The sequence below is a fragment of the Macaca mulatta genome, chromosome 14, assembly GCF_049350105.2.
Source record: "Macaca mulatta isolate MMU2019108-1 chromosome 14, T2T-MMU8v2.0, whole genome shotgun sequence".
Lineage (NCBI taxonomy): Eukaryota > Metazoa > Chordata > Mammalia > Primates > Cercopithecidae > Macaca > Macaca mulatta.
The window spans coordinates 124,393,250-124,417,711 of NC_133419.1; the positions used below are offsets into that span (position 1 = coordinate 124,393,250).

At 38.0% G+C, this 24,462-nt stretch overlaps 1 protein-coding gene across 1 annotated transcript; it reads right to left on the reverse strand.

Moving 5' to 3' along the window:
• Nucleotides 1–20,460: 20,460 nt before the first annotated feature.
• OR6M1 (olfactory receptor family 6 subfamily M member 1) lies at nucleotides 20,461–21,402 on the reverse strand. Its single transcript, NM_001194292.3, is given in 1 exon segment — nucleotides 20,461–21,402. A coding segment is annotated over 1 exon segment (942 nt).
• Between the last annotated feature and the right edge of the window lie 3,060 nt (nucleotides 21,403–24,462).

Here is a 24,462-nt window from a genome sequence, read left to right on the forward strand (position 1 = left end):
GCTGCAGAGATGAGTTCAATTCCTAGATATCCTTGTTAACTTTCTGTCTTGTTGATCTGTCTAATGTTGACAGTGGGGTGTTGAAGTCTCCCATTATTATTGTATGGGAGTCTAAGTCTCTTTGTAAGTCTCTAAGGACTTGCTTTATGAATCTGCGTGCTCCTGTATTGGGTGTATATATATTCAGGATAGTTAGCTCTTCCTGCTGAATTGATCCCTTTACCATTATGTAATGGCCTTCTTTGTCTCTTTTGATCTTTGATGGTTTAAAGTCTGTTTTATCAGAGACTAGTATTGCAACCCCTGCTTTTTTTGTTTTCCATTTGCTTGGTAGATCTTCCTCCATCCCTTTATTTTGAGCCTATGTATGTCTCTGCATGTGAGATGGGTCTCCTGAATACAGCAAACTGATGGGTCTTGACTCTTTATCCAGTTTGCCAGTCTGTGTCTTTTAATAGGAGCATTTAGTCCATTTACATTTAAGGTTAATATTGTTATGTGTGAACTTCATCCTGCCATTATGATATTAACTGGTTATTTTGCTCGTTAGTTGATGCTGTTTCTTCCTGGCCTCGATGGTCTTTACATTTTGGCATGTTTTTGCAATGGCTGGTACCGGTTGTTCCTTTCCATGTTTAGTGCTTCCTTCAGGGTCTCTTGTAAGGCAGGCCTGGTGGTGACAAAATCTCTAAGCATTTGCTTATCTGTAAAGGATTTTATTTCTCCTTCACTTATGAAACTTAGTTTGGCTGGATATGAAATTCTGGGTTTAAAATTCTTTTCTTTAAGAATGTTGAATATTGGCCCCCACTCTCTTCCTGCTTGTAGAGTTTCTGCCGAGAGATCTGCTGTTAGTCTGATGGGCTTCCCTTTGTGGGTAACCCGACCTTTCTCTCTGGCTGCCCTTAAGATTTTTTCCTTCATTTCAACTTTGGTGAATCTGGCAATTATGTGTCTTGGAGTTGCTCTTCTCGAGGAGTATCTTTGTGGCGTTCTCTGTATTTCCTGAATTTGAATGTTGGCCTGCCCTACTAGGTTGGGGAAGTTCTCCTGGATGATATCCTGAAGAGTGTTTTCCAACTTGGTTCCATTTTCCCTCTCACTTTCAGGCACCCCAATCAGACGTAGATTTGGTCTTTTTACATAATCCCATACTTCTTGCAGGCTTTGTTCATTTCTTTTTCTTCTTTTTTCTTTAGATTTCTCTTCTCGCTTCATTTCATTCATTTGATCCTCAATCGCTGATACTGTTTCTTCCAGTTGATCGAGTCGGTTATTGACGCTTGTGCGTTTGCCACGTATTTCTCATGTCATGGTTTTCATCTCTGTCCATTCGTTTATGGCCTTCTCTGCATTAATTATTCTGGTTATCAATTCTTCCATTCTTTTTTCAAGATTTTTAGTTTCTTTGCGCTGGGTACGTAATTCCTCCTTTAGCTCTGAGAAGTTTGATGGACTGAAGCCTTCTTCTCTCATCTCGTCAAAATCATTCTCCGTCCAGCTTTGATCCATTGCTGGCGATGAGCTGCGTTCCTTTGAAGGGGGAGATGCGCTCTTATTTTTTGAATTTCCAGCTTTTCTGCCCTGCTTTTTCCCCATCTTTGTGGTTTTATCTGCCTCTGGTCTTTGATGATGGTGACGTACTGATGGGGTTTTGGTGTGGGTGTCCTTCCTGTTTGTTAGTTTTCCTTCTAGCAGTTAGGAGCCTCAGCTGTAGGTCTGTTGGAGATTGCTTGAGGTCCACTCCAGACCCTGTTTGCCTGGGTGTCAGCAGCAGAGGCTGCAGAAGATAGAATACTGCTGAACAGCAAGTGTACCTGTCTGATTCTTGCTTTGGAAGCTTCCTCTCAGGGGTGTACTCCACCGTGTGAGGTGTGGGGTGTCCGTCTGCCCCTAGTGGAGGATGTCTCCCAGTTAGGCTACTCAGGGGCTAGGGACCCACTTGAGCAGGCTGTCTGTCCGTTCTCAGATCTCAACCTCCGTGTTGGGAGATCCACCGCTCACTTCAAAGCTGTCAGACAGAGTCCCTTGCATCTGCAGAGGTTTCTGCTGCTTTGTTGTTGTTGTTGTTGTTTAGCTGTGCCCTGTCCCCAGAGGTGGAGTCTACAGAGACTGGCAGGCCTCCTCAAGATTATTTCTTATACAAAATTATCTCTCTTTACTTTTTTTACCAAAAAATGCTTCTTTATTTCTATAACTTTCTTTACATGTCTTTTATTTTCTGGTTCCTTTTACCTTATTTTATACATAATCTTTAAATAAGCTTTGAATTAGACAAAATTTTCACCATTTTAAAAAGGATATATTCATTATTTTATTTTAAATGTTTACCTAGATTATTTATGAAAATTGTAATAGTCATCATTTAAAGTTATGGAACCATCATTGCCAAATTATAACTGAGACAATGAAAGAAAAATATGACCTAACTGACTCCATCTTGCTTTTAACCTCCAAACTGTCCTTCTTCATTCCTGAATGTAGGCTGAACTAACTTTGGGAAGAACACAGTTTATAGTTTAAGCTTTGAAACAAAGATGATAACAGTCCTTTCCCAAAACAATCTCCTTAATACCTGTGGACTAGATTGCCTAAAGCCACAGGATTAGAAGTTATGGTAATTTTACTAAATTCACAATGCAGTTATTTTCTTTAAACCAATATAAATGTCTTATTTATTATAAATTACACAAGCAAAGATCATTCTGTTTTGGGCTGGGTTTAGTTTTGAAACCACTGTGCCAAATTATGGCATCTTATAATATTTGGCATGGATAAGTATGAAATTGCTTGATTAACAAATGCAAACGAAGAGGTATGCTGGCAATTCTTAAGCCATTTCTAATATTACTTTACCAATAATTTTAAAGCTAGCTTATTTATTAAAGATTTTACTTAAGTTATGTAACTTGAAAAAACATTTGACTAGGCTTCTCTTTTTTCTTGACAAAGTATTGTTTTAAATTCTTTTATTTTCTGAAGCTGATTAATTAGAGCTCTTTTATATAGTTTCAGTAGTGAAACTGTGTACACAACACATAAATACATAGACGTATTAGACATGCCAGTAGAAGTATATCTTATAGATTCATAAAAAAGCTTTTTTTTCCTATCTTTCCCAGATTCTTAATAACCTGTTTCACAACCCTAAGCAGTAGTCAGATAAATAACCTTAAATTAACATGTCAAAGGAAACAACTCAGGTGAAAATCAAATAGCAAAATTTATATCATAAGGTATGGAGAAGAAAAGCGTGGTGTGCTAGAGAGAGATTAAAGATGGATGCCAAATGAAACATAAAATTATAAAAATCTATCATAGGATTACATAAGGAGACCAATTTTATTTAGATTGGGATTACCTGTCTTTTAACTGGATTTCTGAGCTCTGGGAAGAGCCCACACTGAATCCTGGGTTTCCCAAAAGGGAGAATTATGAGGTTAGACCACAGGATGTTTTTACAGAGCACTTAAAAAAATTTTTTTTAACAAAGACTTTTCTAAGTGTCCAAACTACACTCTTCTTTAAAAACCCAAGAACAACCTCTGTTGCAATAACTATTTTATTCAATAAATCAGGTAATGCAATACAAAAGCAAGCAGTTTAAGGTATAAGATAAACTTGTCTGTTTACACTCTTGACGTTCCCTAAGGAAAAACAGGTTTCTCTCCCAGAAGGAGTCTGGTGCCTTCTCCATTTTCTTTAAGGAACTCCACCTATTATAAACTATTTTAGGTCCCTTATGCAGCAGAGGGTGCAAGAGAAGGGAGAGACAGCAGAAGCAAGTAAAGAAAATAGAATTCAATCAACTAAGAAGAAAAGAAACTTTTGCTCAAAAAAAAGGAGTAGGTCTTAGGAGAGAAAAATAAAAACAAAAATATGAAGGCTTTTTAAATACAAACATACACATGCACACACACAAACACATCTTGGATGTTAGCTTTCAATTAAAATGACTTTAACCATTGAGATCCTTTAAAAAAATCTTTTAAAAATCTCATTACCATATTTCAGCTAGGACAAATTGCTGCTTTTGCAGAAGTACAGCCATTGCTCTTTCAGTTTGGCCTGATTAGCAAAAGGTGACCTTGTTATGTAAATACTACGTTAAATAAATAAAGTAGTCAAAATGAAAAATCTTTCCTTTTATTGTTTTCTTTCGTTGGCCATTTTTCTCCCCTCACCACACCACTTGTGTGTGTGTGTGTGTGTGTGTGTGTGTGTGTATTTAGCCACTTCATAGGCCTCATTCCCCATAATTTGGAACTTTCCTTCGAATTTGATCAAGTTGGATGGAGTTAATCAAACCCAATGGGAAAAAGACCGAAACAACAACAAAAACAGAAACAAGCAACAACAAAAAACGGTTAAGCAAAACAAATGATTGCACAACTTATACAATTACTGAGTGTTCTGATAAGAGAAATTGAGACCAGCTAGTTGTTTACCAAGACAAACCCAATTCAGTTACTTACCTAGGGATCCGTCCCAGGCTAAAGACTGCTCTCTACCATCCTAGAAGCAGGAAAAAAAAGCCCCTCATCTTCTCCTGTTGGAAGTGAACTCAAACTCCATAAAGGAGTTTCCTGTCTTCCGTCATCATGGAAGCAGGAAAAACTTGCCTTACGTGTGTTGGAAGCAAGTAAAACTCCAAGAAAAGGAGTTTTACAGCAAAATAAACTTTAGATCTCAACCAAATTTTGGGAGATCATGGATTCTCTGGAGGGGGTGCTTCCAAGCCTCCGCAAATTGTCCTATTGGTTTGAGCCATAAAGATAGCTCAAGCTAGTACCAAGCACTGATAGATTTCTCAAGGGTGAGGGGCACTTCCGCTCAGAATTTCTCTGTGGTTACTAAAATGTGAACCCCAAATATCGGAGACAGGTCTCAGTTAATTTAGAAAGCTTATTTTGCCAAGGTTGTGGACACATGCCCATGACATAGCCACAGGAAGTCCTGATGACATGTGCCTAAGGTGGTTAGAGCACAGTTTGGTTCTATACATTTTAGAAAGACATGAGACATCAACAACATATATCAGATAAACATTGGTTAGGTCTGGAAAGGTGGGGCAATGTGAAGTGGGGAGGGGGCTTCCAGGGCTAGATAAGAGACAAATGGTTGCATTCTTTTGAGTTTCTGATTAGCTATTCCAAAGGAGGCAATCAGATATGCATTTATCTCTGTGAACAGAGGGGTGACTGAATAGAATGGGAGGCAGGTTTGCCGTAAGCAGTTCCAAGATTCACTTTTCCCTTTAGCTTAGTGATTTGGGGGACCCAAGATATTTTCCTTTTGCAGAAGCCTTTGAAATGAAGACCTAAACATACAGGGAAAGTTGTCAGTTTTTATTCTTAGCTTCCACAAAGTATGAATAGCTGTTTGGAAATGATTGGACAGAAGGTGTATGAATGTAATGGTGATAGACAGAATGGGGAAACACAGCAAGGTCTGTCTAGATTCTTCTTGACATTTCTGATCAGGTGTTTCCTCCTTCTGGGAATGGGAGTCTTATGACCTACAGTCAAACAAAATAGGTCAGATAAATTATGGCTAGTTTTTATATCGAAAGGTGGAGGGAAAGTTTTAGTAACTTTTTTAGGTTTTATGTCTGGCTTTGGGGAGAAGGGATTCTGGTTTCTATGACCCACCTTGGGGAAGAGGGATTCTAGTTTCTATGCCTGACCTTGAGAGAGAATGGGACTGAGTGACAGGAGGGCAGGATAATATCAGAGCTAAACTTTTACTTCTGCACCTGCTCCTGAGTCCTTCATTTTCGTGTATTGTTTTCTGAGTCCCAACACAGACTACAGATTATTAAGCCACAATTGGGATACATGGAGTAGATATACACATAAAAACATACTTATCTCTATGAAACATAGTTGTTAGTGAAAAAAAGAAAAATATGATATATAAAATGCCATTTTTGTACATTAAAAATATACATACCATCAAAGCAAAAGCTGCAATGGTTATATAGGCCAAGAAAGACTATTCACAACATTACGATAGGGAAGAGACGCTGAAACTGTCTGACTCACCTCCACTGAAACAAATGCAGACAGGTTTTAATCACTACTGTTAGATAGCATAAAAGTACTGAAGCACATTGCAGGGAGATTGATCAGTGGGGTAGTTAAAGAACATTGAGCTGTTCCTGAGTTTGCAAATGTTTTTCTCTGTGATTAGGCCACGTGAGCTTGCTAACTGTCACCCATTAAAGTCAGGCTCCCACTCTTCCACAGAGATTGAGAGATAAGGTACTGTCTTCCTTGATTACATTTCGAAGAGCTAGATCCTGAGTTGTCAAACTGGCAAGAGGGTAAGATTAACATCTTACAGGAGGTAGAGAAAAAAATGTACAATTATAAGTTTTCTAAAGTAAATGATGGTAAAAAAAAAAAAGGAGGTCAAGGATACAGAGTTAGGAAAAAGGCTGTCTAAAGTTCAGTCAAGATGAGGGGAATTTTAAAGCTGTCTTAGAATGTTAGACATCGCTATCTAACAACAAAACACATTAGATACAAATACAAATAATTAGTGCCTGTCTGGAGAGGCAAGGAAAAATGGTGGTGTTACCGATGGAGGGTCTTGACTAAGAGTCATCCGGGTTCTTGGGGTTTTGAACAAAGAATTGGACATTGGACAAAATGTACAAACAAAACAATGAAAGAATGAAACAATGAAAACACAGATTTATTGAATTGAAAATACACTTCACAGACTGGGAGCGAGCTTGAGCAAGCAGCTGAAGAGCAATGGTTACAGAATTTTCTGGGATTTAAATACCCTCTAGAGGTTTCCCATTGGTTATTTGGTTTACACCCTGCCTAATGAAGTAGTGGTCCACAACCAGTCTGATTGATCACAGGAGGAGACCAATTGGAGGCTGAAGTTATAAAATTACACCCCTATGCAAATGAAGACTGAGCCTGTGACCAGTCTGATTGGTTGTGGGAGGGGATCAACTGGAGATAATTTTCAGTTTTCCTCTGCCAGAACTGGAAAGGGGGGTGGGTTGCAAAGGGAGTAATCCTCTGATCGTTTTGTTACTTGGGCATGGAGAGGTGGGGTTTTTCTTTTGATTCAGTTCTAAGAAGTCTGTGTGAATCAGCCGTAGGCTCCCTGCCTCCAGACCCTATTCTCCTGACTCAGTAGGGAATAGAGATAACAAGGAAATAAGATAAGTTGGTCTGAGATGCATGATTAACTAAACTCGTTCTGCCTGAGGTGAAAAAAGAAAGAGGAAAAGAAAAAAAAAAAGAAAGAAACCAAGAGTTATCCATGATAAATTCATTTTCCAATTCCTTAATCATTAGTGTTGTGGTTGAGCAGCAACTATCTGGGCTGGTGGCACAGGGATAAAATAATTTACCAAGACAGTTGTAGGTAAAGAAAGGCAGATTTATTCAAGAAAGCATTAAAATATGTTGCAAGGGAGCAATGGGCAGAATCAGCAAAAGAGGAGTTGACTTCGAGGAAACAAAGACTTGCTGGAGATTTTATATGATGATTCTTAGGCTGCAGAGTGCCATGTGCAGTACTGATAATGCCAACGTTGTAGGGAGCTAACTTGTACTGTTGTGGGAATTAGGAGGACAAGAGAGACCTCAGGGTAAATACAGGAGGATCTTTATTGAGTGCACTCAGACCCAGTGGACTTAACATCCAAAAACTGGGCCCAGAACCAAGACAGCACTTGACTTTTATAAACACTTCAAAAAGGGAGTGGGCTAGCTTGAAGCAGGCTTACAGTGGCACGAAAGCAAGGATACAGAGGCAGAACAAAGACAGTTAATCAAATTGCGACAGGTTCATAACTCAGGATTATGCATGACCATTGCAATGCAGCCCAGATGCCCATTATTTAGGCTGCTTTAGTGCCTAGCATGGGCTTATCTCATAACCTTCACTATGATGCCCAGGTGGCTGTATCTCAGGCCTGCTCAGATGGTTTATGACCTTCACTCCACTGCTTAGATAAACAGAATACTTGAAGTCACTAGTTGCAGAGAACAGGAATCTATAAACTCATACCATAAGAGAAAGGAAAATTTGTTTTTCTCCTCCCTATGTCGAGGGAGTGCTAGGATAGTCTTCAGGGCACATTAGGTAGTATTATCAAGACTTTTCCTGGGTTTGGGCTGTGCCTGTTGCTGCCTCTGGGACAAGCCAGCCTAATACAGGAAAACTTATTTCTCTTTTTTTTTTAATTTTATTTTTCTTTCTTTCTTTAATTTCCCACCTCAGCACATGTCTGGTGATAGGCACAGTAAGATTGTGAGTTATTTGTGCAGTAGGGCTATGTGTCCTGGACCATGAAGAAAGGCAGACTTCGAGCTTATCTGCGTTCTCTTTTTGCTTTCCCTTGTTTTGCCAGCCTAACTTCCTTTCCCTAATTAGGACACCACAATTAGCAGCAACCCACTTTACAAGTGAAATATGCCTGTGTTATCGAAGTGAAGTGGGGTCCACCACCCAGCACAGCAAAGCCAAACACTGACATGGGGATAGCAGCGAGAGAAAGTGAGGAATGTTTTGAAGGGCACCAAGCAAGGACATTCAGGCAGCTCATGCTTCAGGCCTGCACTATCTGATGGCTTACAGGTCAGCAGTTTTAAAGGTGGGGAGGCAGAGGTTACAGGCAAAGTCACAAGATAATACTTGGAGGCTACACATTCGTTTAACCTAAAAACACAGGACATCTTGAAGCAGAAGGGGGATATAGGTGGACTCAAAAATATTCTGCTTAGCGATTGGTTAAGGAGGCAAAGCTTTGTCTAAAAATTTGGGAAAAATTGTTTGCTCTGGCTCATGACTGTGACTTCCTCCAGGCCCCTCAGGAAGAAATTTAGAATAAAGAATAGCAGTTTGTCCTCAGTTCGCCTTATCTGAGGTCTGTGTGCCAGCAGATCATTTGGTGGGAATCTGGGTTTCTGAAAAACAAGTCAAGGACATATGTTAAAATGTTATTTTTAGTTTCTTTAGGGAACAAAACATCTCCTGCCTATAATTTCTTTGGCTATTGTTTTAAGTTATTATTACCTTCTTGCTTATCGAGTTTCTTATTTACTTCTCAAGGCTAGCTAGGTGCCTGGAATTTCCCTTGAAGGAACTGAAGATTTCCTTTTATTTCCATGTTTGGGGTGGACTGCAGCCCTCTAAGAGGGGTCTCTGGTCTCTCTCCTGGAGCTGCTGCTCTTTACTGACTCAAACGTTCTTACCTTGTTCATACAAGGTGTAAGAACATTTGTTCTTACAAATGTTCATACCTTTTGATATTTCTCATAACTATTGAACATTTACTTTCTCAATAAATCTTGGTTTCAGTTCTTTATAGTTTAGGGTTTTGGCTAGGCCCCCACCAAATTTCCTTGCCTAATTTCTGTTCTATTCACTTGCCTTACTTACTCCCTCATTTCAAAGGGCAATCAGACACCTAGCTGTTCTTTTACTGATCAGTCCTGTCTAGGAATATGGATTTGAACCAGCAAAATCCAATGTGTCACTATAAAAAATATGTAAACAAATAGCATCAAATCTTGTGGAAGCCAATTGGAAACGCAAAATATTAGGTCCCACTCAAGAGCTAGTGAATTAAAATCCACAGTAACTTCCTTCCTTCCTTCCTTCCTTCCTTCCTCCCTTCCTCCCTCCCTCTCTCTCTCTTTTTTCTTTCTTTCTCTCTCTCTTTCTTTCTTTCTTTCTTTCTTTCTTTCTTTCTTTCTTTCTTTCTCTTTCTCTCTCTCTCTCTCTCTTTCTTTCCCTTCCTTCCTTCCTTCCTTCCTTCCTTCCTTCCTTCCTTCCTTCCTTCCTTCTTTCTTTCATTTTTGAGACCAGGTTTCACTTTGTTGCCCAGGCTGGAGAGCAGTGGCACAATCACAGGTCTCTGCAGTCTCAACCTTCTGGGCTCAAGCAACCCTCTCACCTCAGCCTCCCAAGTAGCTGCAACTACAGGCATAAGCCACCACACCAGACTAATTTTTTAATAAAATTTTTTTGTAGAGACACGATCCTACTTAGTTGCCCAGGCTGGAGAATCTGCATTTTAAATCAACTCTCTAGGTAACTTATTTGCCTATTAGAGTTCAAGAAGCATTGTCCTAGGATTAGATGAAGCCCTGATGTCACAGACAACAGCAGTCACCTCATTGCATAATTGAGGCAACTGAGAAAAATAGAAATTTTTTGACTTCCATGAAGCTCTTGTTTTAATTTGTGGGTAGACCATGATTGGAACCCAGAACACCTGATTCCCATTCAAAGGCTTGTTCTAAACCACAATGCAGCTTGTCATTTCTAGGTTTCCCAGGATTAAGCTCTGGTCAGATTTTTACTTCTCTAGTCTGCATCAGTTTGGCATTAGCCTCAGCTGTTTCTGTCAGCTGCTCTTATTTCTGTCAATCTCTGTAATGCTCCATATGCGGGAACAGCTGTATGCTCCTCCTGCCAGAGTCCTCTCTGGCACTGTGCAGTTGCAGTATGTTCTCATGCATGAAGAATAGTATGAACAGTTATACTCTCTGTCAATACATCACGTGACCCAGGCACTAGTGGCAAATTTGTGTTGCCTGTGCCTCAATAATATTCATGGACATGAGAATACTTTCATAAGTTTAGAGAATTGTGTCACGTATAACGTCCTATCACATCTGATATAGAAGGATTTTTGTTTTTCAATTTATTAAAAATCATTCTTCATTAAATGAAATTTTAGTCTTTTGATTCTGTGAAACTAACTGTTGTCTACAATCAGGAGCCTTCTAGGTTTAAAGTTGGAAATAAATTGCTATGTGAGTTATTGAATTTTGCAAATGTCAACCATATTACACTCTATCTCTAAAGTATTCGACACTAAATTCTTATTATCCAGGGACAGTTTATAAACAATAGAAAGTATAGTTGCTCAAGTTGGCTGAACACACTTCTCTCAAAAGTTTGTCTCTAAGGTGGAAATCAACAGAAAGAGAGATGGCTGAGACCCATGATACTACATTCTCAATATTGTGACCAGCTGTCTACAGCAGCTATAGCCTCTCCCACAAATCCCTTGAGGACAAGAGCAAGAAAAGGCATGCTCTTTGTTACTGGCTTTGGAGGACAACCTCAATGTGTACCCTTGAAGGGCTGAGTTGAATTATGCCAAACATACCAAGACTTTGTTAGAGAAGGTAGATCCATGACTGAAAGTAGCTCAGGATCACCCTGTATTGACTTCCTCAGTGGCATAAAGAAGCACAGAAGGAATCCAAGGAGAGCACCTCAGGGACAGAAGGAGTATTTGTTCCTAAAACCCAGAGCCACAGGCCTACAAGGACTTCATGCCTCTCCTCGCTGTATCATTAATGTCTTAATGTGGAAATTGTAACAGAGGAAGGGCATCTGTCTTTAGTAGTAGGACAGCCCAGACCTGTCTTACTGCATAAGCCATATATGTGCAAAAAAGAGAATCCAAAAATTCTTAAACAGTTTTAACTGGTTCACTTATATCCAAAGCACCAAAACACCTGAACCCTAATGTATTTTGAATTTGAAATGTGTCATAGACTATAATATGAGTGGTGACCCTCACTGCACCTTTCTCCATAGTTGTGCAACACAGTGAACTTCCTAATTGCTTCTCCTCTGTTTGGAAAAGGAGGTGAATTGCATGGGTGGTGTGGTGTGGGGTGTGTGGGTGTGTGTGTGTGTGTTTTGCACTCCCTCTTGTAGTTGGAGAATGTTACTAATGAAACTTAATTTAAAATTTAACCCTGAGAGGAACTAGAATTTCTTTATGATATTTAACTATGAAAACAAATAAGTAACTAGATGTTTAAAAGGCACAGCATGGAATTTCTAGCAGTAAGATAGGAATTTCTAGTTGCAAAGTAGAAATCCTGGTAAGTTCCAAAATGAAGAGAATGGATTTTCAGTTTGCCCTTGAATTGGATGCATCATTGTATTATTAAATGCTTTTTCTCTGTTTTTTTTTTCCCTTGTGTTTGATATTGAAAAACCAGGAGTTAAATACCTAGAGAAATTTTCTAATATATGTTTACCACTTTCAAACTTGTAAGGCATTCTTGAATACTCCATTTCCATGAATTTTAATGTAATCTTACTCTTCCTTGTCTCTGTATTATGTTGGGCAGTATGAAGTATGTACAACATTGTCTCAGTTTTTTTTTTTTTTTTTTTTTTTAATTTTACTCAAAGAACAGTTGCATGAGCTGAAAGGGATTGAGAGTTCTTAAGAGCAGCAAATTTATCACAGATATTCAAATGTACTCTACTGAATTATCTAATGCTACCTGACTTCTGTCTTACTTATGTATATTAGGGGCCCCAGATAGAGGCTAAAAATGTATGACACACTGGTGGACAAAGGAATCCAAACTTATTATTTTTTTGAAATTAAAAAATTATTTATCTGAATGATAATAAAGATAAGCCATGTAAAACCTTGTCAAATATTGCTACAGCAGTGATTATAGAGCAGTATACAGCTTTAAATGCACATCTATTTATTTATTTATTTATTTATTATTATACTTTAAGTTCTAGGGTACATATGCACAACGTGCAGGTTTGTTACATGTATAAATGTGCCATGTTGGTGTGCTGCACCCATTAACTTGTCATTTACATTAGGTATTTCTCCTAATGCTCTCCCTCCCCCGGCCCCCCACCCCATGACAGGCCCCAGTGTGTGATGTTCCCCTTCCTGTGCCCAAGTGTTCTCATGGTTCAACTCCCATCTATGAGTGAGAACATGCGGTGTTTGGTTTTCTGTTCTTGCGATAGTTTGCTGAGAATGATGGTTTCCACCTGCATCCATGTCCTTACAAAGGACATGAACTCATTCTTTTTTATGGCTGCATAGTATTCCATGGTGTATATGTGCCACATTTTCTTAATCCAGTCTGTCATTGATGGACATTTGGTTTGGTTCCAAGTCTTTGCTATTGTGAATAGTGCCGCAATAAATATACGTGTGCATGTGTCTTTATAGTAGAATGATTTATTTGGGTATATCCCCAGTAATGGGATGGCTGGGTCAAATGGTATTTCTAGTTCTAGATCCTTGAGGAATTGCCACACTGTCTTCCACAATGGTCGAACTAGTTTACAGTCCCACCCAAAGTGTAAAAGTGTTCCTATTTCTCCACATCCTCTCCAGCACCTGTTGTTTCCTGACTTTTTAATGATCACCATTCTAACTGGTGTGCGATGGCATCTCCTTGTTTTTGATTTGCATTTCTCTGATGGCCAGTGATGATGAGCATTTTTTCATGTGTCTGTTGGCTGCATAAATGCCAAACTTATTTTATGCGAGAATTTTGGCTGGAAAAGGTGAGCACCTGTGAGAAGCACCAAGGTGGGGAGGATCATCTGGTATCTGTTTCAGGTATTGATTATCTAACCAAGACAGGGATTTATTTCTAAAATTATAAATAAAAGAAGTGTGTGAAGAAAATGAAGGGCTCACTGAAAAATAGTGCCTAAGCCACCTTATATCTGTGCCTCAGTAAATAAGTAGGGATAATGGGGATTCTCCTAATATCTGCTTTGAATACAGCTCAGTGTCTCTGTCTATAGCAGGAATAACAGCAGATATAGTGGCACACCTGCCACTCAGTAGTTTGCTGTTTTGAGATAATTGAAAGACAGCTCCTTTGTCATTGACAAAGATTTCTTACAGGGGGAATAGACTGCAGTAATAGTGAGGAAGCTCTGCCCTCAGGTGGCTTCAAAGAGTGTAAATCAATGAAGGGTAGCCAGAGCCACATAATATTGAGAGTTCATAAGTACGTAAGAAACATCCCTTGGGGATTCCAAGAAACACTTGCTAAAAATTACTTGGTAGTAATTGCATAGGAGAGCAAGAGCTTATGGTATGCACCTAGGTAAGGTGAACAAGGGCCAGTGACATTAGAAATTTTATTTTGGTCTTTGCATAGATAGGTGTGGCCAAGAAGAAATTCGGTCACATCTCCTACCTGTTATCCTGTGTGCAAGGGAAAGAAGAATGAATGAAAACTGTCTTTTATAGCCATTTAAAAAATAGATCATGTGCATTGTACTGAGCCAAATAACATTTCCTGCAAAGCTCTTCGTCTAATTACTTAAGGATATGGGATCATCATGGCCAACACTGTAAGAATAATGGATGCTAGCAAAAAATAAAATAATACAAGAAAGACATCTAAAGTTTTAAAAGTGTGCAGGACAAATGAAATGGTTATGATGATGATAATAATTATGATGATATATACCATTTGAGAGTATTTATATAAGAAATGCTTTAAATTATTATAAATATTAATACTTTTTATAATTTAATTGTTAAATCACCATACAGTCTAAATTCTTGGGCACATAGCTATTTAAATATTCTTTTCCTGTGAATTCCCATCATTTCCAGATTTGCTTCTTTTGATGATTTTCTTTCTGGTTATGTATCACAATATCCTGCTTCTTTATATGCTTAGAATTTTCTGTTTGGATACTGGATATTGTGATATTAAATTATTAAGTTATAGATTTGGTTGTATTCTTTTAAGTTGTGTTAGACTTTCTTCTCCTAGGCATTTACTTGTGGACTAGTTTGATCTTTTCAGGTTTGTTTCGAAAATCTTTTAAGAAAAAGCTAGGTCTGTCTTTGTACTAGAGATAATTTTTCCCCCTTACTCTACCTAATACCCTAATATTAAAAGGTCTTTTTACTCTGGCTGAAAGAAACACAAGCATTTCCATGCCAATGTGAACACTAGGAATTATTTGGCCTGTTGATTTCTCGTGGATCCTTTCACATCTTCAGGTAATTTCTTTTCATGACTGCTTAGTTCTATATTGAGCCAGTCTTCAGGGGATCCTTCTGCCTATCTCCAGAGTTCTCTTTCTATGCAACTCTTTCATTTCTAGTCATCTTCCCTGTAACTTCAAGTGGCCCTGGCCTCCCCAAACTGATCTCTATTTTCTTACTCATAGAAACTTCCAGCCTCTGTTTGAATACTGCCCCTAGACTGCAGACTAGGAGACTGCATCCAGGTTGCAAACTGGGGCAGTCTTAAGGCTCACCTCGTTTTGTTTTTCTTCTCTTAATAATCGTAATCTTGTATTGCTTGTTAGCCAATGTGTGAAATGGTTTGCTTTATGTATTTTTGTCATGTTCTAGTTGCCTAAGTCAAAAGGGAAAATCAAATATCTGTTACTCCACCATGGCCAATATCAGAAGTATTAATTCGCTTATTTTTTGAATTTATCATTCATAAAATTTTCTTGTATATTCTTTTATCTCAAACTAAAATGTGAATAACTTAGGAGTGGAGATCATGTCCTGTTTATCTTTGTATCATCAGCATCTCCCATTGAATTTTACACAGGGCCCTAAGAAAGATAAATAATATTCATCCAACATTTCTATATTATACAACTGATATAAGTGCTTTCAGGTTTATTTTACTTTAGCCCTACACCATAGAATTATCATTTTGTAGATAAGGAAGAAACTGAGATACTGAAAGATTCAATAACTTGCCCAAGATCATAATTCAGGTGTGCTCAGCACATCTCCTATGAATAAACGCCTGACTGACTAATGAGTTCTGAGGGAAAATGACCATAATGTATACAATGGTAGTTAAACTATACAGTTAAACTGAAGGATTTTTTTTTTCTTGCCAGAAAGAGCCAGAGACATTTAAATCACAAAAGATTTAGGTGACTGAGAAAAGGACCTTTAATACAATGGGCCTTTAATATAACTGTTGGGAACTCATTGTCTAGCAAGTCTTTATTTTATTGGCAAACGCCCATTAAAAGCACACACACAAGGTACTTTGGCAGCTATTTCTAGTGCTTCAGCAAAATACTTCTCTATACATAGGAAGAAGCTTGGCTTTTGGAGCTAATTCAACCATTTGGTAACAGTAAATGAACAGATATAATTAAGCACCTGTGATAAGACTAATGATAATCCTAATGATCATACTCATATTAATAATACTATATGCCAGAGGTACCTAACCCCCAGGTCATGGACTGGTACCCGTACAGGTTCGTGGCCTGTTAGGAACTTGGCCACATAGCAGGAGGTGAGCGGTGGGTGAGCAACCGAAACTTCATCTGTATTTACAGCCACTCCCCATCATTAGCATAACAGCCTGAGTTCTGTCTCCTGTTAGATCAGTAATGGCATTAGGTTCTTAGGAGCAGACACCCTATTGTGAACTGTACCCATGAACGATCTAGTTTGCATGCTCCTTATGAGAATATAATGCCTGATGATCTGTCACTATCTCCCATCACTCCCAGACGGGACCATCTAGTTGCAGGCAAACAAGCTCAGGGTTCCCACTGATTCTACATTATGGTGAATTGTATAATTATTTTATTACATATTACAATGTAATTATAATAGAAATAAAGTGCACAATAAAAGTAATGTGCTTGAATCATTCCAAAGTCAACCCTCTGCCTCCACCTGGCTGTGGAAAAACTGTCTTCCATGAAACTGGTCCCTGGTGCCAAAAAGACTGGGGACCACTGTTGTATGTTATATGATCTTTAACAATCAAATGTCAACCACATTTTATGACTTTTTTTTTCTTGGTAACATTTAATTAAGGCTCTTCCTGAGGCCTAGCAATGATATAGATTTCATGGTAACCAGTAGCTTGACTGGTTCTCCCTCAGTCCTGGTTCTCAAACTTTTGTATTCTTCAGGATCATCTGCAAGGCTTATTAAAACACATATTGCTGAGCTTCATCTCCAGTGTCACAGGTGTAGTAGGTCTGGGGTGGTGCTTGAGAAATTCTATGTCTAACACATTCCTAGGTAATGTTAAAGCTACTGGCCTACGACCTAGATTTTGAGAATCACTGTACTAACTGATGAAGTATTTTGATTTGTCTCAATATTAGTCCATTTTCACACTGCTGTAAAGACATATCGGAGACTGGGTAATTTATCAGGGAAAGAGGTTTAATTGACTCACAGTTCTGCATGGCTGTGGAGGCCTCAGGAAACTGACAATCATGGTGGAAGGCGAAGAAGAAGTACCTTTTTCACAAGGCAGCAGGAAAGAGAGCGAGTGTGTGAAGGAGGAACTATCAAATATTTATAAAACCATCAGATCTTGTGAGAACTCGCTCACTAACACGAGAACAGCATGGGGAACCACCTCCATAATTCAGTCACCTCCCCCTCTTGACACGTGGGGATTATCAGTCCCTCCCTCAACACATGGGGACTACAATTGGAGGTGGGATTTGGGAGAGGACACAGAGCCAAACCATATCATTCTCCTATTTCAGATGTTTCCTGCTTATAAAAACATAAATGAAAGGCTTTAGCTTCAAACTTGTTACGAAACCAATTCATTGAAAAAAAAATGACATTATAAGTAAAAATCACTTATGGTTTTACTTAAGAAGAAATTTTCTTACATATAGTCAGTCAGTATTTGTTGATTATATATGGCTGTGCTTGATGATCAATTCCTAATTGGTATGGGCTTAGTAAAACCTTCTAGTTTGTTCTGGCCTTTAGTTCCAGTGCAGCACACCAATGAACTTGGATTCCCATCTTGGTGCTCATGTGGTCCTCGGGATCTGGCAGCAGAGGCTCTCAGATAATTTCTGCCCTCAATGGCTGTTTGTTATAGCACAAGGACCTGCTTCCCTTACTCTTTCCACAGCATAGGGTCTTTGTCCTACTTTGTCTGGTTTTTCTCCCAGGTAGTTTTATGGCTCATATACTCATCTCCTTGAAATCTTTATTCACAGATCACCTTCTCAGAGAAGGCTTTCTTAACTACCTTATTAACACTTGAAAGTTGTCCCCCAAACTCTCTGTTCCCTTCCCTGCTTTAATGTTTTTTTCATAATTTTTGTAACCTGGCAACTTTTAACATATTTTTTCTCTATTATATTTTTACTTATGGCATGTCTCCGTCTATAATTCAAACTCATTAAAAAGCAGGGATTTTGTCTGTTCTGTTCATTGGCACACAGTAGACATTCAAACAACATTTGGTAAATGGATGAATGAATTCCTTTTGACCTGTGAACATTAATGCATTATACTGCTCAATGATGAACTTAATTATTTTGCTCTACTCTGCAAAGCTATATTTTCCTCTGGTCATTTTCTGCCTGAAGCCAGGTACCAAGCTTCTAGGTCTTCTTAAGATTCACTTTGGGCCACCTATCAAAAAGGACTGTGAAAATTTGCACCTTATTGTTACCTGGCATGGTGCCACTTCTGGATGCATCCATTCCTATTTACCAGTCAGTAACATTAACTTCTGCCAGCAACTCTCCTTCTACTAATGGCCTCAATGTCATCCCCTTTGACCATCCCAGGAAACCCCCCATGCTGATAATTCCTTGTTCTTCTGTTGCCTCAGCCTATCCCTACTGCTACACTTCAACCAACATTTTTAAAAAGCAAACACATCTTCCACTGGAAAATAATCTTTCCTTGATCCCGTGTTTCCGTCATTCATATAGGTTAAGTATCTCTTATCTGAAATGCTTGGGACCAGAAGTGTTTTGGACTTGGATTTATTAAGATTTTAGAATATTTGCATTATAGTTACCAGTTAAGCATACTTAATCCAAAACAAAAGAATCTGAAATTCTCCAGTGAGTATGTTTCCTTTAATATCATGTAAATACTCAAAAAGTTTCAGATTTTGGAAGATTTCTGATTGCAAATTTTTGGATTAGGGATACTCAACCTGTGTTGTAATACTGCTTATATTCTCAGTCAGCCTTCTTGAAAGTGTTTTCTATATTTATATTATCCATTTATTTATAGCTACACATTGTTCTACCTACAGTATTTTGAATTGTACCCCCAAAATTCTATTAAATTTTTTACTAAAGTAATTCAGGATTTGTTGCCCCTAAATGCAACAGATATTTTTCATTCTTTATCACGCCACTTGAAACGTTCACCCTTTGTCTTCCATACTATCTTTCATGGTGTACCTCCTGGTTTCTCTTCTGCTTCGTCATCCATCCTTAAACTAATTGATGGATTATCATCTCCTTTTGTACTCTTCCCTGTTGATCTCAGTCACTTTTATGGCTTTCATTATCGTTAATATATTTGATGACTCCATAAATTATATCTCTAGCTCAAGTTTTCCTCCTAAGCTTCAAATAATTATCCAACTGACAACTTATAACTGGATGACCCTCAAAAACCTTCGGTTCAATAGGTCCACCCCTAAGAAACCCCTCCTGTGTCTCTTTCTTCTTTTTCTTTTTGTTTTTTAGACGGAGTCTCACTCTGTCACCCAGGCTGGAGTGCAGTGGCGTGATCTTGGCTCACAGCAACCTCTGCCTCCCAGGTTCAAGCAATTCTCATGCCTCAGCCTCTCAAGCAGCTGAGATTATAGGCATGCACCACCACGTGCAGCTAATTTTTGTATTTTTAGTAGAGACAGGGTTTTACCATGTTGGCCAGACTGGTCTTGAACTCTTGACCTCAAGTGATCTGCCTGTGTCAGCCTCTCAAAGTGCTGGTATTACAGGTGTGAGCCGCCGCGCCCAGCCCTGTGTTCCTTTTCTCATCAAGTATCTTTCACTCTGTATAGCCAGAGGCTTTGATACCGTCCTAAGTCATACCTCTTTTTCTCTCATTTCTCACATCATCTTTACTTAATCTGGCCAATACAGGTTAAAACCAAGTCTCCAGAAATATTCAAAAGTGCCTAATAAGAAAATATTTTTTAACTTTACATGCCTTACTAGAAGTAGCGATATTTTATTATCTATTATTTTATTTAAAAATGGAGAGAGACATTGAGGATTGGATAAGTTGTAGCATGGTCAAAATCTGTGGAAAATAAGTGAACTTAGCCAGGACTAGAATTGGAGACCTCTGAATCCCTGTTAGGTTTCTTTCATGGTATATATATATATATTTTTAATGAGGTCTCATTCTGCCACCCAGGCTGGAGTGTAGTGGCTCAATCACAGCTCACTGCAGCCTCAACTTCCAGGGCTCAATCAGTCCTCCCATGTTGACCTTCCAAAGTGTTGGGATTACAGGTGTGAGCCACTGCACCCAGGCTCCCTTTGTGGTATATGCAAGATACTTCATGGATTGGATTTTCCCTCCAGACATGATCAAAGTTTGCTTTCAGTTTGGCATGATCATTGCTCATCCCGGGGCACCGTCTCAGTTTCTGGCACACCAAACACCCCACAGTCATGCAGAAAGAATGTTTCGAAGATAAGAAATATGTGCCGTCAGGGGAGGGCTAGGGGTTGGGGAGAGCATTAGGAAAAAGAACGAATGCATGCTGGGCTTAATACGTAGGCGATGGATTGATAGGTGCAGCAAACCACCATGGCACACGTTTAACTATGTAAGAAACCTGCACATCCTGCACACTTACCCTGGAACTTAAAAAAAAATAAAAAAAGGAAATTTATTTGATGTAGTACATACCAGTGTCAAGTTTTCCTTAGTATCAAGGTCATAATTCTTTTCACTGTCTCTCTCAACACTTCCTTTACCTTCTCATTCCTCAAGCTGTAGATAAAAGGATTCAGGAGAGGGGTCACCACTGTGATGAGGATAGCAGCCACCTTGTCATAATCCAGTGAGGAGTTCTGATTGGGTCGCACATACACAAAGATGTTGCTCCCATAGGCAATGGAGACAACAGTGATATGAGAAGCACAGGTAGAAAAAGCTTTCTGACGTCCCTGGGTGGAAGGGATATGTAGGATGGTAGAAATTATGCACACGTAGGACCCCGTAGTGAATGCCAGGGAACTCAGGATGACAAGGGCAGAGAGGAGAAAGTTTATCTTCTCAATGAGATGAGTATTTATACAGGCCACCTGTAAAAGAGGGGCAATGTCACAGAAAAAATGATTAATTTCTTTCCTACAGTAAGGTAGCCGTGTCACTGCAATGGTTGGAACCAACACAGACAGGAAGGCCCCCACCCAGCATCCCAGAACCAGCAGGAGGCAGGCCCTGCTGTTCATGATGACCATGTAGCGCAGTGGGTCGCAGATAGCCACGTAGCGGTCAAAGGACATTACTGCCAAGAGGATAAACTCCACTGTCCCCAGAAAGAAGTAGAAATATGCTTGGGTCATGCAACCAGCAAATGATATGGTTTTCTTTTCTCCTAGGAGGCAGGCTAACAACTTTGGGGTAATGACAGTGGTGTATAAGATATCCAGAGAGGACAAATTACTGAGGAAGAAGTACATTGGAGTTTGCAGGCGATGATCAATCCATATCAGGGAGATGATGATGATGTTTCCTGTTGCTGTTAATGTGTAAGTTAACACAAGAACCACAGAGAGAGATATTCGAATCTCCAGGAGAGCTGGGAAGGCAATTAGGGTGAATTCGGTCACAGTGCTCCAGTTTCCCATGTCGACTACTACATGGTGGGCAGGGTTTCCCTGAAGAAACAAGAGAACAAAATCAGCTTAGGTAATTTTGTAAATATGTGTTGAGAATGTATTGTGGAGAGTGGCTTGTATTGGGAGACATAGTCCTGGCGTGTAGTCCTCTATCAGCAAGTAATTATTGTGCCACGTTGGGAAAGTCAAGATTTAGGTATATGTTTGTTTGTTTTTTCCTGTAAAATGATACAATAAGGCTGGATAAAAAACTCCAAGCTTCCTTCTAGTTATAAAATTCTATTCCTTTTCATTAGATGCAATTTCTAATCTTTTCTACTCTTTTGGCTTCATTTTCTCAGCTAAAAATGTGCTAATGTACTGATGTATACTTAATCAGAATGCCCTTCTATTATTCTGGTTTACAGTTCCTGAGTGGCAAATCCTTTAAAAACTTTGTAGTGTTTTCTATAACAAACTTTATTTCACTTTGGTGGTTATCATGAGTAAAAGATAAAGGTTGATTTAGTTTTTTCTGTATTTGTAGATATCCAGAGTCTCCCAATTCTTAAAGTCTTTCTTTAGCATGTACAGATCTGTGAAAACAGTCCAGAGATGATTAAAAGGAACAACAGCTCATGGTTCCTATTAATCATTTTAGATGACATCTCAAAAAGAAATAATGGGTGTCTCGCCCTTAGATTATACCTTGTGTCTAAAACCTACCTTCAAGTTCTGTGAAGTACCTAATTAATATACATTATATATCTGGATGATCATTTGAGAGCACCATATATAGTGTGATAGCATCAGAGAGGCACAAATTATATACAGGAAGGCAAAAACAGAGGTAATTCATCTCACTTTATTTACTTTGTCAGCGGACGTCGTGAAACTGTACTTCAAGATCTAGTTTGTTCTTTATCCCACTATCTGAGAAATGATATTTTAGATAAAAACCAACCCATGCTTTAACTCTGATCTTGGTGCTTTATTTATCTAGATAGCACCTCTTTAGTAAATCCTTAATAGATTAGTCAGCATCTCCTCCACTCTTTGCCACCGATCGTGACCACCTCTTTTTCTTTTTCCAACCTCCCCCTGCACTTTCCTCAGGATAAAAAAGTTTGCCCTCTTATTTTATTTTTCTTTTTATTATTACAAGAAAGACATTTTTAGTGCAAAGAATTCAGAAATGCAACTGCAAAAAAGAAAATTATAATCTGTAATTAAACTTATTAGAGATACAGTGACATTTTGGTATATATAGTTTTAGGCTATTTTAAAGTTCAAATTACATATCTGTGTATCTAAAACAAATCATACTAGCAGATTGTTTTGTAATTAGCTTTTTAGCTTTTTTCCTTTTCCTTTCTTTCTCTTTTCTTTCTTTCTTTCTTTCTTTCTTTTTTTTTTTTTTAACAATTCAGCATCTTTCCAGGTCAATTCCTAGAAATCTTCACAATCATTTTTGAGAATTGTGTAGCGTTTGATTCTATCAGTGGGACTGTGATATATTTAGCCAGTTGCTTAGTGCTGAATATTTAGATGGTTTACATTTCTCGCTTGTATAAATAATGATCAAATAAATATTCTTCCACCTAAATTTTTTGTGCACTTGTCTTATTAATTCCTGAGAATCTTTTCCAGTAGGATGTTCGCCCTCACTATTTGTTACTCAGTACAAAAACCCAAGAAAGATTTGTTCTTATAATATTAGATTTTACTTTACTAGAGCAGTTGATAATGTAAAATCACTTACAAATCTCTTTCATGGGTTCTCAGTCTGAGGGAATAGTTCTATATCATAGCTGGGCTCAGGGAGCTAATACCTCAATAGTGTAGAAACACTGTGCTCTTTTTTTTTTTTTAGAAAATAAATCTTATTTTACACTCTGAACTTCAGTTTTCTCATCTTAGAATGCTGGGCTGCACATTTAAAAGGTCCATTAAAGTCTTAGAGTCCTGCTGTCAGTACTTTTTGACTCCCTGACCCACCTCAAAGAGTGTAACTTCTTTTATTCTCCATTAAATAAACTCCTAAATGATTTGCTAAGTTACTGCATAAAAGTGGCTAATCATGAATACATATACTAATATAATAGCATGGAAATTATATGTGAACTTTCTATACAAGGCATTTTGTTACGTTTTTTGTGTGTCTTATATTATTATTTCCGTGAGGTTGTTCAACAGGCAAATTATATTTTACACGTCGTTTTTGGTTTTCAATAATAATAGATAATATTTGTTGAGTTTTTGGTAGTTGCCAGACACAATCTAAAGCAGTTTACTCTTTTAATTTTCATTATAACCTATGAGATAAGCATTATCTTTATTCCTATTTTTAAATTTTACTTTAAGTATATTTTACATTTTAAGACTCAAGTATTAATTAGATTAGTGTGAGATAGTTTAAAGAACTGGGTTCCAGTCCTAGTTTTTACCACTTACAGCTCTTTTTTATTGAATTAAATTCTTCACCTCTGAGTCATAGCTTCTTTATCAGAGAAATAAAGATAATTCTCATGTTCAAAATGACCTGCCATGAGGTTTAAATTAAATCATATATGTGACAATACCTAATAAATTCTTGCTAAAAAATTGATTCTTTTAAGAAAGGAGATGAACAATTAACATTATTTGTTTCTTATCTGAATTAATAACAATAAATTGTAAAAACATTAATTTTTAACTGAGAAATATTTCTAGTGCTACTTAACCTGAATCATTCCAGATTGGCTTCTGACTCCATTCACTAAGAATATTGAAAGATTAGAGCAACTATACACAGAAAAGTAAATTTAACAAAAGTGATACTGTATTAGTAAATAAAAATATACAAAAAAGTATACTTACATTGCATCAATTACATAATGTAAAATTTTCCTGTTTTGTATGTGCAGAAGGAAGAGGCTCAAACTTTATCATATGTAAGTGTATGAATTAATTCATAGCATTGTATTTTGTACTTTGAATTTTTTTTTTTTTTTTTGCTAATTCTATTTCTAACTCATAGATATATCTCTCAAAGATGAAACAGCCCTTACTAGGCCACTGACCATCCAACCCCATAATGAATCCTTCTGA